The sequence below is a fragment of the Oncorhynchus masou genome, chromosome 5, assembly GCF_036934945.1.
Source record: "Oncorhynchus masou masou isolate Uvic2021 chromosome 5, UVic_Omas_1.1, whole genome shotgun sequence".
NCBI classification, from domain to species: Eukaryota; Metazoa; Chordata; class Actinopteri; order Salmoniformes; family Salmonidae; genus Oncorhynchus; species Oncorhynchus masou.
Window position 1 is genome coordinate 77389882 of NC_088216.1, and position 12824 is coordinate 77402705.

At 43.9% G+C, this 12824-nt stretch overlaps 1 protein-coding gene across 4 annotated transcripts in view; it reads left to right on the forward strand.

Annotated features, from left to right (window-relative positions):
• Positions 1-12824, forward strand: part of uba7 (ubiquitin-like modifier activating enzyme 7) — a 93120-nt gene that overhangs the window by 15938 nt on the left and 64358 nt on the right. For all 4 annotated transcript variants that reach the window (XM_064966877.1, XM_064966876.1, XM_064966875.1 and 1 more), the window contains exons 15-16: positions 3507-3571; positions 7570-7768. In XM_064966877.1, the coding sequence (XP_064822949.1) occupies positions 3507-3571; positions 7570-7768 (264 nt within the window). The remainder of the gene's footprint in view (positions 1-3506; positions 3572-7569; positions 7769-12824) is intronic.

The following is a 12824-nucleotide window of genomic DNA, read 5'->3' on the forward strand; positions in this document are numbered from 1 at the left end:
AGTACAGTACCTACTCCTAACTCAGTCCATCTCCATCCATACAGTACAGTATCAACTCCTAACTCAGTCCATCTCCATCCATACAGTACAGTATCAACTCCCAACTCAGTCCATCTCCGTCCATACAGTACAGTACAGTATCAACTCCTAACTCAGTCCATCTCCATCCATACAGTACAGTATCAACTCCTAACTCAGTCCATCTCCATCCATACAGTACAGTATCAACTCCCAACTCAGTCCATCTCCGTCCATACAGTACAGAACTAACTCCTAACTCTGTCCATCTCCATCCATACAGTACAGTACAGTATCAACTCCTAACTCAGTCCATCTCCATCCATACAGTACAGTATCAACTCCCAACTCAGTCCATCTCCGTCCATACAGTACAGTATCAACTCCCAACTCAGTCCATCTCCGTCCATACAGTACAGAACTAACTCCTAACTCTGTCCATCTCCATCCATACAGTACAGTACAGTATCAACTCCTAACTCAGTCCATCTCCATCCATACAGTACAGTATCAACTCCCAACTCAGTCCATCTCCGTCCATACAGTACAGTACAGTATCAACTCCTAACTCAGTCCATCTCCATCCGTACAGTACAGTATCAACTCCTAACTCAGTCCATCTCCATCCATACAGTACAGTATCAACTCCTAACTCAGTCCATCTCCATCCATACAGCACAGTATCAACTCCCAACTCAGTCCATCTCCGTCCATACAGTACAGTACAGTATCAACTCCTAACTCAGTCCATCTCCATCCATACAGTACAGTATCAACTCCCAACTCAGTCCATCTCCGTCCATACAGTACAGTACAGTATCAACTCCTAACTCAGTCCATCTCCGTCCATACAGTACAGTACAGTATCAACTCCTAACTCAGTCCATCTCCATACAGTACAGTACAGTACTAACTCCCAACTCAGTCCATCTCCGTCCATACAGTACAGTACAGTATCAACTCCTAACTCAGTCCATCTCCATCCATACAGCACAGTACAGTATCAACTCCTAACTCAGTCCATCTCCATCCATACAGTACAGTATCAACTCCTAACTCAGTCCATCTCCATCCATACAGTACAGTACCTACTCCTAACTCAGTCCATCTCCGTCCATACAGTACAGTACTAACTCCTAACTCAGTCCATCTCCATCCATACAGTACAGTATCAACTCCTAACTCAGTCCATCTCAATCCATACAGTACAGAACTAACTCCTAACTCCTTACTCAGTCCATCTCCATCCATACAGTACAATACAGTACTAACTCCCAACTCAGTCCATCTCCATCCATACAGTACAATACAGTACTAACTCCCAACTCAGTCCATCTCCATCCTTACAGTACAGTATCAACTCCTAACTCAGTCCATCTCCGTCCATACAGTACAGTACAGTACTAACTCCTAACTCTGTCCATCTCCGTCCATACAGTACAGTATCAACTCCTAACTCAGTCCATCTCCATCCATACAGTACAGTATCAACTCCTAACTCAGCCCATCTCCGTCCATACAGTACAGTACAGTATCAACTCCTAACTCAGTCCATCTCCATCCATACAGTACAGTATCAACTCCTAACTCAGTCCATCTCCGTCCATACAGTACAGTATCAACTCCTAACTCAGTCCATCTCCATCCATACAGTACAGTACTAACTCCTAACTCAGTCCATCTCCATCCATACAGCACAGTACCTACTCCTAACTCAGTCCATCTCCGTCCATACAGTACAGTATCAACTCCTAACTCAGTCCATCTCCATCCATACAGTACAGTACTAACTCCTAACTCAGTCCATCTCCATCCATACAGTACAGTATCAACTCCTAACTCAGTCCATCTCCATCCATACAGTACAGTACTAACTCCTAACTCTGTCCATCTCCGTCCATACAGTACAGTACAGTACTAACTCCTAACTCTGTCCATCTCCGTCCATACAGTACAGTATCAACTCCTAACTCAGTCCATCTCCATACAGTACAGTACAGTATCAACTCCCAACTCAGTCCATCTCCGTCCATACAGTACAGTACAGTACTAACTCCTAACTCAGTCCATCTCCGTCCATACAGTACAGTATCAACTCCTAACTCAGTCCATCTCCATACAGTACAGTACAGTACTAACTCCTAACTCAGTCCATCTCCGTCCATACAGTACAGTATCAACTCCTAACTCAGTCCATCTCCATACAGTACAGTACAGTACTAACTCCTAACTCAGTCCATCTCCGTCCATACAGTACAGTACAGTACTAACTCCTAACTCAGTCCATCTCCGTCCATACAGTTCAGTATCAACTCCTTACTCAGTCCATCTCCGTCCATACAGTACAGTACTAACTCCTAACTCTGTCCATCTCCATCCATACAGTTCAGTATCAACTCCTTACTCAGTCCATCTCCATCCATACAGTACAGTACCTACTCCTAACTCAGTCCATCTCCATCCATACAGTACAGTACCTACTCCTAACTCAGTCCATCTCCATCCATACAGTACAGTACCTACTCCTAACTCAGTCCATCTCCATCCATACAGTACAGTATCAACTCCTAACTCAGTCCATCTCCATCCATACAGCACAGTACCTACTCCTAACTCAGTCCATCTCCATCCATACAGTACAGTATCAACTCCTAACTCAGTCCATCTCCATCCATACAGTACAGTATCAACTCCTAACTCAGTCCATCTCCATCCATACAGTACTTACTCCTAACTCAGTCCATCTCCATCCATACAGTACAGTACCTACTCCTAACTCAGTCCATCTCCATCCATACAGTACAGTACCAACTCCTAACTCAGTCCATCTCCATCCATACAGCACAGTACCTACTCCTAACTCAGTCCATCTCCATCCATACAGTACAGTATCAACTCCTAACTCAGTCCATCTCCATCCATACAGCACAGTACCTACTCCTAACTCAGTCCATCTCCATCCATACAGTACAGTATCAACTCCTAACTCAGTCCATCTCCATCCATACAGCACAGTACCAACTCCTAACTCAGTCCATCTCCATCCATACAGTACAGTACTAACTCCTAACTCAGTCCATCTCCATCCATACAGCACAGTACCAACTCCTAACTCAGTCCATCTCCATCCATACAGTACAGTACTAACTCCTAACTCAGTCCATCTCCATCCATACAGCACAGTACCTACTCCTAACTCAGTCCATCTCCATCCATACAGTACAGTATCAACTCCCAACTCAGTCCATCCATCCATACAGTACAGTACTAACTCCTAACTCAGTCCATCCATACTCCACTTATCTCTAATCCCTCACACACACACAACTCATCTAAAATGCAAAGCTTTTTACACTCTTAACTCTCAATCTTGCCCCAGAATGGATAAGCATTTTGAGGGTGATTGAGACCATGAAATGAAAAGGGTGCATCAGACTGAAGTTAAAATGAAAACCCCATTAAGTCAGACCTACCATGTGTCTTTGCAGTGGGCTAGAGACCAGTTTGAGGGGCTCTATAAACAAGCAGCTGAACATGTCAATCTGTACTTGAGGTAAGTCTAACTTCTTTCCTAACATAGTCAATCAGTTGCAATCACGCAAACACGATGAGCAAAAATGGAATCTTTAAATTCCTAAGTGTGCTGTATTTCACTGAAACTTTTGGCTTCAGATCGCAGGCTTATGCTACTAGTCATACCAGCCATAGGCCAATCATCCAGCCTATCACTATTCAATTTTGATGCCTCAGTCTGCCCTCATACATACAGTGCCTTCAGACAGTATTCACACCCCTTGACTTTTTCCACATGTTGTTGTGTTACAGCCTGAATTTAAAATGGATTAAATGTAGTTTTCTTTTGTCACTGGCCTACACACAATACCCCATAATGTCAAAGTGGAATTGTGTTTTTAGACATTTTTACAAATTAATTAAACGTTAATAGCTGAAATGTCTTCAGTCAATAAGTATTCAACCCCTTTGTTATGGCAAGCCTAAATAAGTTCAGGAGAAAAAATCTGCTTAACAAGTCACATAATCATTTTCATCGACTCACTCTGTGTGCAATAATAGTGTTTAACATATTGGCTACCTCATAACTGTGTCCCACATATTATCTGTAACACCCCTCAGTCAAGCAGTGAATTTCAAACGCATGTTCAACCATAATGACCAGGAGGTTTTCCAATGTCTTGCAAAGATGGGCACCTATTGGTAGTTTGGTTTAAAAAAAACACACAAAAACGGACATATCTCTTTGAACGTGGTGAATTTATTCATCACACTTTGGATGGTGTATCAATACACACAGTCACTACAAAGATACAGGCATCCTTCCTAACTCTGTTGTGAGACAGGAAGGATTTCACCATGAGGCCAATGGTGACTTTAAAACAGTTACAGTGTTTAATGGCTGTGATAGGAGAAAACTGAGGATGGATCAACAACATTGTAGTTACTCCACAATACTAACCTAAATGACAGAGTGAAAAGAAGTCTGTACAGAATAAAAATGCTAAAAATCATGCAACCTGTTTGCAACAAGACACTGAAGTAAAACAGCAACAAATGTGGTAAAGCAATTCACTTTTTGCCCTGTGAATACAAAAGTGTTATGTTTGGGACAAATCCAATATAACACATTACTGAGTACCACACTATATATTTTCAAGCATAGTGGTGACTACATCATCTTATGGGTATGGAGCTAAGAACAGGACAAATATTAGAGGAAAACCTGGTTCATTCTGCTTTACACTAGACACTGGGAGTTGAATTCACCTTTGTGCAGGACAATAACCTAAAACACAATGCCAAATCTACACTGGAGTTACTTACCAAGAATACTTGACTTATATCAACTTGATAATATATGGCAAGACCTGAAAAATGGTTGTCTAGCAATGATCAACATCCAATTTGACAGAGCTTGAAGAACTTTGAAAATAATAACGTGTAAATGTTGCACAATCGAGGTGTGGAAAGCTCTTAGAGACTTACCCAGAAAGACTCACAGCTGTAAGTGCTGCCAAAGATAGTTCTACAAAGTATTGACTCGGGGGTGTGAATACTGTATGTAAATTAAATATGTCTGTAATACATTTTCAATACATTTGGAAAAAAAATGTAATTATGAGGTATTGTGTGTAGATGGGTGAGGAAAAAATGATATTTAAACAATTTTGAATTCAGGCTGTAACACAACAAAATGTAGAATAATTCAAGGGGGATAAATACTTTCTGAAGGCACTGGACATGCCCCAAATAAGTAGTGAGCCCTACAGATGGTAATGCAGTAGTTAGTGCTGTTTCTAAAGAACAGCCAGTGTTGCAGTAAAGCTCAGGGAAGAGATGTCTTCTGGGTGAAACCACCCTCCCCCCAGGGGACTTCTAGGTTAACAATCTCCTGGGTTAAACATCTGGCACACAGTCAGTCAGCTAATTAGGCAGAGATGTCTAACTCATATACATCCATTCACTTACAGGCCTGAGGACTATTTTACTTCCTGGTGAAAGAGGAAAGTAAGTGTTATAATGAAGTAGCGCTGTCCTCATGGTTTTGTTGTGGTTGATTTTTACAAAACTTTTGGAATGCAGTTGGAGTTTTGCTGTGTATTCTGTATGTATTGTGTCTAATGGTCTGTGGGTCTGTGAGAGTGACAATTGTTCTCAGCTGTAAGGGGAGCCCTGTTAATCTGCCCCAGTAAGAGTCCATCAACTGCAAGGGGAGGCCTGTTAAATCTGACCTAGTAAGAGTCCATCAGCTGCTCTGGAGCCCTATTAATCTGCCCCAGTAAGAGTCCATCAGCTGCTCTGGAGCCCTGTTAATCTGCCCCAGTAAGAGCCCATCAGCTGCTCCGGAGCCCTGTTAATCTGCCCCAGTAAGAGTCCATCAGCTGCTCCGGAGCCCTGTTAATCTGCCCCAGTAAGAGTCCATCAGCTGCTCCGGAGCCCTGTTAATCTGCCCCAGTAAGAGTCCATCAGCTGCTCCGGAGCCCTGTTAATCTGCCCCAGTAAGAGCCCATCAGCTGCTCCGGAGCCCTGTTAATCTGCCCCAGTAAGAGTCCATCAGCTGCTCCGGAGCCCTGTTAATCTGCCCCAGTAAGAGTCCATCAGCTGCTCCGGAGCCCTGTTAATCTGCCCCAGTAAGAGTCCATCAGCTGCTCCGGAGCCCTGTTAATCTGCCCCAGTAAGAGTTCAGTTAAGACTCATGGCCTGCCTGTGTTTCTTTCCCAGGCTCAGTGTATTTTACTGAGATTTACTATAGGCCCCTTTAGTGATGGAGTAGTGTCCTCTGGAGACAAGCGCAGACCTCACCGAGCAGGCCCCACAGACTCATCTCAGACAGAGTAGGTGTAGGAGAGGATGGTGAGACTGTGTAACGCAGGATATGTGCTGTGTTAACAGGAACCAGGCATACATGTGACTCAGGCTGGTAGATACTACCCATGGAGCTCTACACACCCTCCACACACCACACACACTGTCACGGTTTTCTGTAGGTGAAAGAGAGTCGGAACAAAATGCGGCATGTCTATTGCAATCCATGTTTAATAAAACTGAAGAAACACGAATCAAAATACAAAACAAACAATAAACGTAACGAAAACCGAAACAGCCTAATACTGGTGCAAACTAGCACACGACAGACATAAGGACAATCACCCACAAAACCCAACACCAAACAGGCTACCTAAATATGGTTCTCAATCAGAGACAATGACTAACACCTGCCTCTGATTGAGAACCATGTCAGGCCAAACACAGAAACCGACAAACTAGACACACAACATAGAATGCCCACTCAGATCACACCCTGACCAAACAAAACATATAAACATACAAAGCAAACTATGGTCAGGGTGTGACACACACACCACACACAATACACACCACCATCACTCCAAACACTTCCTTCCGCCTCAGATGCAGGGTGACCTCTGACCTTGGGCCAGTTTCAAAGGCAGCACCCCTAACCCCCTCTCACTTCTCAGTAACAATACTACCGACTGACTGACTGACTGTTCAGTGCTGCTCATCTTCCTGTTAAACAGACATTAGGAAGGGTGAATGAGTATATCTTGGGTTTGCCATGCACTGCCTCACCCATAGGAATCCCCTCAGAGTAGGTGTGATAACCTTAGACGAATGCAGGTAAAGGGCACAAGAGGATAGTTACAGTATGTGTCCATGTTTGACCGAAATAGGATCCAGAAACCAGTGTTGTTGAATATGACATGGCTGCTCCTTCCACCACTGTTCAGGTGTTACACAATTACCGTTGGAATTTGAAAGCAAGCTGAGGCAGAACTCTCTCTCTCTATCTTCGAATGATAAACCCTGGGAGGGGGCGAGAGGAGTATGTTATGAGACCTTGAGATGGTTTAAATGAAAGGCCAACTCATCCTGCCCACCCATCATCCCTATTGGTTTCCTTTGCGTTTATGTTTTTAGTCTTTCTGGAGAATCATCGTCTTGAAGGAGATTATATGAAGGTCCATTAGGGGAGAGGTCCAGGTCTAATGATGCTTATGCTATTGTTCCCTGCAGGGATGCTGCTGGTTTCCTGGAGCGCACCCTGGGTCGGGGGGAGGCGGAGGCTCTGGAGGTCCTGGAGTGTGTGTGGGGAGGTGTGGGGGGGCAGCGGCCCCAAGGCTGGGAGGACTGTGTCGGGTGGGCCCGTCGCCAGTGGGAGACCCTCTACAACAACGACATTGCACAGCTGCTGCACTGTTTCCCCTCTGACCAGGTAAGAGTAACACAACACACACTGGGAAATCATTGGACATCCAGGGGCAAAGCTCCTAAATCCCCAGACGTAAGGGTTTTCTTTAGCATTGTTTATGAATTTGAACACTTGGTGGCACTATTGTTCACACACCTTGTCTGTTGAGAATTCTGCATGTGATAGGCTTATAACCAGTATCTGTCTGTCTTTTGATCTCTGTTACATTTGACAGTGTGCTCATACATGCTCAAGACATATGCCATATGTAGTGGCAAGTGTATATACAGTAACATGTCCAATAATTAGAAATGGTTCCACATTTTCAGATACCCATTCTCATTTTTACCTTGTAGGACATAATCCAAGAATATATCACCCTAAGCTGTTTTTTAAGCATATTGAACACACCATGAACATATCTTGGGATAGTTAGTATTTACCAACCCACTGATATGGTATCCTCAAAAATGTCTGTTGGGATCCATATCATATTCTGAGGCATATAGATTACAGAGAGTGACATCACATTACATGCTGTTACACCTGGGGGTGTCTAACCAAACACTCCCCTTGTGACCCATGGATCATACGGATTAACCTTTTACAGGACACTGACAACTGGACCTGTCTGGCCTGGTCTGATAAACACTATCTCCCTTCTCTTGCTTCATATAATATGGGTCAATAAAAATTCCTCTGACCGAGACAACCGATTCCATTCCACTCATATCCTGTTTAAAGCCTTATTATTTTTGTCTGGAAGAAATGCATAGCATTTTTGCTCCAAGTCCCCTGAGATAAGCCCGTTTGGTATTGGACTCATTTAGCAGGAAAATGAGTCATTGTTAAACAATTGACCAGGCCGTGCCTCATGCTCTGAAGCACTCAAATGTCTGGGTTACAGTTCTGATGAGTGGCTGCAATACATCACGCAAAATATTGTAATGTATTAAAACAGAGAGAAAAGATCCCTTTGTGTTTGCATTAAGTCGTGTAGTGTAACTTGTTATTCTGCAGTGGCACAAGCTGTATGAGAGTAGGAGGCTGGGTTTAGATGTATTAAAAGGACAGACAGTTGTTGTTGGTTTCAGTAAAATGTTTGGGTTCCTGTTTTTCTTCTCTGTTTTCTCTGTTTTAAAAGGTCATTAGTACAGTTAGGCTGGTTGTGGTTTCTGTATCCTCCCAGAGAGTCCATTCTAACCACAGCTGCTTTCTGGGGAAGTGTGATAAGGCTAGTGTTGGTTAACTTCCACAAAATGTCAATGAGTGAAATACAATGTCCAACTGCCTTACCAGTAGGCTGAAATGCTTTTTGGGAAGAGAAATGCAAATCTATTTTACAGGCATACGTTTAATGTTTCCCACCCCTTTACCAACAGAAACTGCCCTTATGCAGATTGAATGGTATTAAAGTTTGAGTAAGTTCAAATGTTGTCCACAAATGTACCAACATTTCTATTATACTGTATGTAAATAGTTTATAATTAGTGAATTACTTAATGTAGTTATTTTGTTCGATACCTCCGTCACTCGGTCGCGTCATGCCATTGTTAGGAACGTTCTCAAGCCCCCCTCTTACGGCTGCGCTATAGTGGAGCCCTAATGTCTTGATAAGCCCAGTCATTCTGGACGGGGCTAGCGACTGTTAATTCTAAATTACAATATAATGCCTGGAAATATGATGACATAGCTAAAGTATTCAAATATTTTGTAGGAAACAGCTTTTCCTGCATTATCATGTCGTCAAATTTACTTTAGACAAATGGCAAAATAAATGTACACATACATGTTATTCAATCATTGCACCCACACTAAGTCAGTTCTATTTGTGACGCTGAACGCGGTGCATGTCCTGCATCTCCCATCTCCTCGTTGGTTTATAGAAGCGTATACTCACGTGCCTTCTCCTCATTGGTTATACCCACGTGCCTTCTCCTCATTGGTTATACTCACGCGCGCGTCCGGTTTGCATTCTGGACCACAAAACGTATTTGCTAGAAACATGATAGTGTTGTTAAACAAAGCAAAGAAATTGAACTTCAAAACGTGATGTAGTTTTATTTGAATTTGCAGCTGTTGTTGGTAAGACATTATTCTGCTACCTTCTGACATTACTTACTGGATCTTGAAGACGCCCCTAAGAAACCAGATACTCTTCTGTGTAGGGTATAATGGTGGTAGATACCCCTCTCTGTAGGGTATAATGGTGGTAGATACCCCTCTCTGTAGGGTATAATGGTGGTAGATACCCCTCTCTGTAGGGTATAATGGTGGTAGATACCCCTCTCTGTAGGGTATAATGGTGGTAGATACCCCTCTCTGTAGGGTATAATGGTGGTAGATAACCTTCTCTGTAGGGTATAATGGTGGTAGATACCCCTCTCTGTAGGGTATAATGGTGGAAGATACCCCTCTCTGTAGGGTATAATGGTGGTAGATACCCCTCTCTGTAGGGTATAATGGTGGTAGATAACCTTCTCTGTAGGGTATAATGGTGGTAGATACCCCTCTCTGTAGGGTATAATGGTGGTAGATACCCCTCTCTGTAGGGTATAATGGTGGTAGATACCCCTCTCTGTAGGGTATAATGGTGGTAGATACCCCTCTCTGTAGGGTATAATGGTGGTAGATACCCCTCTCTGTAGGGTATAATGGTGGTAGATACCCCTCTCTGTAGGGTATAATGGTGGTAGATAACCTTCTCTGTAGGGTATAATGGTGGTAGATACCCCTCTCTGTAGGGTATAATGGTGGTAGATACCCCTCTCTGTAGGGTATAATGGTGGTAGATACCCCTCTCTGTAGGGTATAATGGTGGTAGATACCCCTCTCTGTAGGGTATAATGGTGATAGATACCCCTCTCTGTAGGGTATAATGGTGATAGATACCCCTCTCTGTAGGGTATAATGGTGGTAGATAACCTTCTCTGTAGGGTATAATGGTGGTAGATACCCCTCTCTGTAGGGTATAATGGTGGTAGATACCCCTCTCTGTAGGGTATAATGGTGGTAGATACCCCTCTCTGTAGGGTATAATGGTGGTAGGTACCCCTCTCTGTAGGGTATAATGATGGCAGATTACCCTGAGCTGCTATAAGAAGTGCCCCCTGCAGGTAGACTGATTTGAGATCATGCTCCGTGATAAGTCCCTCTCTCTCAGCTGGAGGGGGAAAGCCCATTTGTTGTAGGCCTTTTGATAGTGTTGGGACTGTTGGTAGACTATTGGTAGGCTATTGGCAGACTGTTGGGAGTGTTGGTAGAGTGTTGGTAGACTGTTATGAGTGTTGGGTTTTTGTAGAGTGTTGGGACTGTTGGAAGACTTTTGGTAGACTGTTGGAAGACTTGGTAGACTGTTGGGACTATTGGTAGACTGTTGGGTGATTGTTGGTAGACTGTTGGGACTGTTGGTAGACTTTTAGTAGACTGTTGGTAGACTGTTGGTAGACTGTTGGTAGATGGTTGGTAGACTGTTGGGACTATTGGTAGACTGTTATGAATGTTGTGAGTTTTTGTAGACGGTTGGGACTGTTGGAAGACTTTTGGTAGACTGTTGGGACTGTTGGTAGACTGTTGGGAGATTGTTGGTAGTGTTGGTAGACTGTTATGAGTGTTGGGCGTTTTTGTAGAGTGTTGGGACTGTTGGAAGACATTTGGTAGACTGTTGGGACTATTGGTAGACTGTTGGGTGATTGTTGGTAGACTGTTGGGTGATTGTTGGTAGACTGTTGGGACTGTTGGTAGGCTGTTGGGACTGTTGGTAGATTGTTGGGACTGTTGGTAGACTTTTAGTAGATTGTTGGGACTATTGGTAGACTATTGGGACTGTTGGTAGACTGTTGGGACTGTTTAGACAGTCGGGACTATTGGTAGACTGTTGGGACTTTTGGGACTGTTTAGACTGTTGTGACTGTTGGTAGACTGTTGTGACTTGGTAGACTGTTGTGACTTGGTAGACTGTTGGGACTTGGTAGACTGTTGTGACTTGGTAGACTGTTGTGACTTGGTAGACTGTTGGGACTTGGTAGACTGTTGGGACTTGGTAGACTGTTGGGACTTGGTAGACTGTTGTGACTTGGTAGACTGTTGTGACTTGGTAGACTGTTGGGACTTGGTAGACTGTTGGGACTTGGTAGACTGTTGGGACTTGGTAGACTGTTGGGACTTGGTAGACTGTTGGGACTTGGTAGACTGTTGGGACTTGGTAGACTGTTGGGACTGTTGGTAGACTGTTGTGACTTGGTAGACTGTTGTGACTTGGTAGACTGTTGGGACTTGGTAGACTGTTGGGACTTGGTAGACTGTTGGGACTTGGTAGACTGTTGTGACTTGGTAGACTGTTGGGACTTGGTAGACTGTTGGGACTTGGTATACTGTTGGGACTTGGTAGACTGTTGGGACTTGGTAGACTGTTGGGACTTGGTAGACTGTTGTGACTTGGTAGACTGTTGGGACTTGGTAGACTGTTGGGACTTGGTAGACTGTTGGGACTTGGTAGACTGTTGGGACTTGGTAGACTGTTGGGACTTGGTAGACTGTTGGGACTGTTGGTAGACTGTTGTGACTTGGTAGACTGTTGGGACTTGGTAGACTGTTGGGACTTGGTAGACTGTTGTGACTTGGTAGACTGTTGTGACTTGGTAGACTGTTGGGACTTGGTAGACTGTTGGGACTTGGTAGACTGTTGGGACTTGGTAGACTGTTGGGACTTGGTAGACTGTTGGGACTGTTGGTAGACTGTTGGGACTGTTGGTAGACTGTTGGGACTGTTGGTAGACTGTTGGGACTGTTGGTAGACTGTTGGGACTGTTGGTAGACTGTTGGTAGACTGTTGGGGGACTGTTGGTAGACTGTTGGGACTGTTGGTAGACTGTTGGGACTGTTGGTAGACTGTTGGTAGACTGTTGGGACTGTTGGTAGACTGTTGGGACTGTTGGTAGACTGTTGGGACTGTTGGTAGACTGTTGGTAGACTGTTGCGACTTTTGGTAGACCGCCACACCGGCGGTCAGGATTCATGAAGGCAGTCAAATTCCATGTGACCGTTTAGTCACAGTAATTAGGCTTCTCCAAGTTCTGAT